General features: G+C 41.3%; 1 protein-coding gene across 1 annotated transcript; it reads left to right on the forward strand.

The window, feature by feature from the left end:
• The first annotated feature begins 685 nt into the window (after positions 1–685).
• LOC141647850 (DEAD-box ATP-dependent RNA helicase 21-like) lies at positions 686–3,774 on the forward strand. Its single transcript, XM_074456201.1, has 2 exons — positions 686–830; positions 1,212–3,774. The coding sequence occupies exon 2, from the start codon at positions 1,261–1,263 to the stop codon at positions 3,283–3,285; it is 2,025 nt and encodes a 674-aa protein (XP_074312302.1). The 5' UTR covers positions 686–830; positions 1,212–1,260; the 3' UTR covers positions 3,286–3,774.

Consider the following 3,774-nt stretch of genomic DNA (forward strand, 5'->3'; position numbering starts at 1 on the left):
GGTGGGCCTGGCGGCGGTCGAAGTTCTAATCCGGGAGAGTGAGCAAAGCATCAGGTGCTCGGCTTGAAGACGGAACTCCATGCGCGGGATGAGCCAGTTCTAATCCGGGCATGGAGCAGCTCGAGTTAGTGATGCTTCGGATCGAGTTTCGATTCCGAGGTGAAGAGCTTGATTGAGGGCCGAACTGAACTGGTTGAAGTAGCTGTTGACGGAGCGTAGGACAGTGGTGGTTCGAATCATGCGGGGGAAAGTAGAGCACGGTGGCTAGGACTTCTGGGCATTTTTTGATTTTTTGAATAAATGAAGGAAGAATTGAGGAAGAAGAAGAACGCAGGAAAAAGAAGATGGAGAAAGTTAGTCAGGAAGATTAATTAATAACAAAAAAATGGGATGTATTATGAGTTTATGACCTGATAGTTTACCGGTGATAACAAGTTAAAATTAGGCCAAGTTCAATGAAAGATAGCTAATGCGGAAGTTTGGATTTTTCACAGTTAAACTTAAGTACGGATTAATATGAGAAGAATAGGCATAGTTTGGATTATTCCCATGAAATAACCCTAAAATTATTGATTTATTTTGAGTCAAAGTGTCAAACATTTCGGGTTTGAGACAAATGGGTCGCGGATCAAGATTTTTCGGGCCTTGACCTTTATAAAACGGGTTTACAGATCGGTCAGAGTTTGAGAGGTCTAAAGTGGGTTGTATATTGTATAACTCTCTGTTTCCATGGAGAACTTTGTTTGTTATACTTAGCGTGTGGGAGAAAAAGGGCGGTTAAGGCAAATTGACGACATACAACGCTCCGATTTGATTCCGCAAACTTCCCTGTATGTATTTCCTCTCTTCTTATACCCTTCCTCTTTATTCAATTTCAACTTTTATTTTCGTTATTTTTATCGTTTCTATTTCTGCTTCTATAAATTGTTCGCAAATTCTACCATACGACAATCCACCGTGCGATGACACATGATCGTTTTATGGTAAATAGTGACTGTTGTTGGTCAATAGTTGTACTCTTTCCCTCTCAATCGTTTTATCTTTTTTATTCATTGTAATTTGTAATTTAATCAAAAGTAAGCAAATTATTGGGACGGAGGGAGTATATTCTAGTTAGATTAGGTTTCTAATTATTTTGGGGCTATATAAGCAACCGTTGTCAACGATAATATTAAACTTATCAATTCATTCAGTCTTTATTTTCTCTACAGGTAATGTCTGATATATGAATCAATAATCATAATCATTAGTCTGGAGACGATGAAGGTAGGTTTAGAAGAAGTAGCTAGTTTAGCCGGTGCGACTTGTATTAATAACAACATTAACAATGTGAAGCCTGTCTTCTTGACTAAAACACAAAGAGAGCAATTAACCCTGCAACGGAGGCTACACGAAACTGCTGAACTGAAACGCCAGGCCCCTTCATCTAACACTCATGCCCCTTGTCATGCTTTTCGGGACAGAGACCGTGATAGAGACAGGGATCAAGAACGTGATATTAAGAAAAGGAAACGTGAAGAGGAAGGCAAGTGTAGGGAGAATGTTAGGTTGGAAAAATTGACAGAGAGGGAGAGGGAGAGGGAGAGGGAACTGGTGCTCATTAAAGAGCAGTATTTAGGTTCGGAAAAACCTAAAAAGCGTGTGATCAAGCCAAGTGAAAAGTTCCGTTTCTCCTTTGATTGGGAGAATACTGAGGACACGTCTCGTGACATGAATGCTCTATATCAGAATCCTCACCAGGCTCAACTCTTGTTTGGTAGAGGATTCCGAGCTGGGATTGACCGTAGGGAGCAGATGAAGCTAGCTGCCAAAAAGGATGGCATTGAAAAGAAACCTGAACAAGTTGCTGCAAGACGTCATTCTGAGCAGCAGATTGCTCAGAGGTATGATACCTTTTATATGAAGGTTGACCGTCACTGGTCTGATAAAAAGCTTGAAGAAATGACAGAGAGAGATTGGAGAATTTTCAGGGAGGACTTCAATATATCTTACAAAGGCTCCAGAATACCCAAGCCTATGAGGAATTGGGTTGAGAGTAAACTGAGCTCAAAATTGTTGACAGCGGTGGAGCGTGTGGGATACAAGTCTCCATCTCCCATCCAAATGGCATCTATTCCATTGGGCCTCCAGCAGCGGGATGTCATTGGCATTGCCGAAACTGGGTCTGGCAAGACTGCTGCTTTCGTTCTGCCTATGTTGGATTATATTACTAGACTACCACCAATTTCTGAAGAGAATGAGGCCGAGGGTCCTTATGCTGTTGTTATGGTCCCAACTCGTGAGCTTGCACAACAGATTGAAAAAGAGACTAATAAGTTCGCCTACTGTCTAGGAATTAAGGTGGTTTCTATTGTTGGTGGACAGCTCATTGAAGAGCAGGGACTTAAGATTGCACAAGGTTGTGATATTGTTATTGCCACACCCGGACGTCTTCTGGATTGTCTCGAGAGGCGCTACATTGTGCTCAACCAGTGCAATTATGTTGTTTTAGACGAGGCCGATCGAATGATTGATATGGGCTTCGAGCTCCAGGTGGTTGGTGTCTTGGATGCAATGCCTTCGAGTAACCTGAAACCCGAGAATGAAGATGAAGAACTGGACGAGAAAAGAATTTATCGAACAACATATATGTTTAGTGCTACTATGCCACCCTCTGTAGAGAGACTTGCCCGGAAATACCTGAGGAACCCTGTGGTGGTAACTATAGGAACTATTGGGAAGGCAACTGAATTAATCACACAGCAAGTGATTATGATGAAGAAAACCGAAAAAACTTACAGGCTTGAGAAGTATCTTCATGACATAGGAGATAAGACTGCTATAGTTTTTGTTAACACCAGGACGAGTGTTGATAATCTTGCCAAGTCTTTGGAAAAATCAGGGCATAAAGTCGTTACTTTTCATGGAGGCAAATCACAAGAACAAAGAGAGATTAACCTTGAAGGTTTCAGGAGCAAGAGATACAATGTCATGGTTGCCACAAATCTTGCTGGACGTGGAATAGATATACCAGATGTAGCACATGTGATAAATTATGACATGCCAGAGACTATTGAGGAGTACACACATAGGATTGGTCGTACTGGAAGAGCAGGAAAGACGGGTGTGGCTACCACTTTTTTGACATTGGATGATACTAAGGTATTCTATGATTTGAAGCAGATGCTAATTCAAAACAATAGTCCTGTTCCACCTGAACTTGCACGGCACGAGGCTTCCAAATTTAAGCCTCGTAGTGTACCGGATAGACATCCAAAGCGCAATGAGAATTTGTTCGCTTGCTGATAACTTTTTTGGCGAGAACAAAAGGAGTAAGCGGTCCTCTCGCTGGGTAAGCTCTTGACCAATTTATTTGTAATGTAGCCTAAGTAATGCCTTTTCTGTTGTGTTGGAACATGAGAGATTCATCTCACTTGTTTGGCTTAAATATACATGGGACAATGTTAGGCGATATAGATGGTTTTTTATTCAACTTATTCGTAACAAGTAAAAAAGTTCGGCATGGTCGGCAAATTCAGGAAAAAATAGCAATCTCTTGCAAGAGTTTTTGAATCTATGCAGTTAGTAGGAAGAGGTGTATTAGAGACAACTATATGCACGACTGAGTGGAAGATACATTGTCAGGATCAGTTAATAGCTGGTTCTACTAGTCTAGGTGAATCAGTGTGTAGCTCCAAAAACTCTTGTTTACCACCACAAAAGAAATGCATCAGCAGGAGTGGTTTGTTACTGACAGGTAAGTTTATCCGTCCTAATCGCACTACTTCTGAAAGT

This window comes from Silene latifolia, chromosome 3 (genome assembly GCF_048544455.1).
Source record: "Silene latifolia isolate original U9 population chromosome 3, ASM4854445v1, whole genome shotgun sequence".
Classification (NCBI taxonomy): Eukaryota; Viridiplantae; Streptophyta; class Magnoliopsida; order Caryophyllales; family Caryophyllaceae; genus Silene; species Silene latifolia.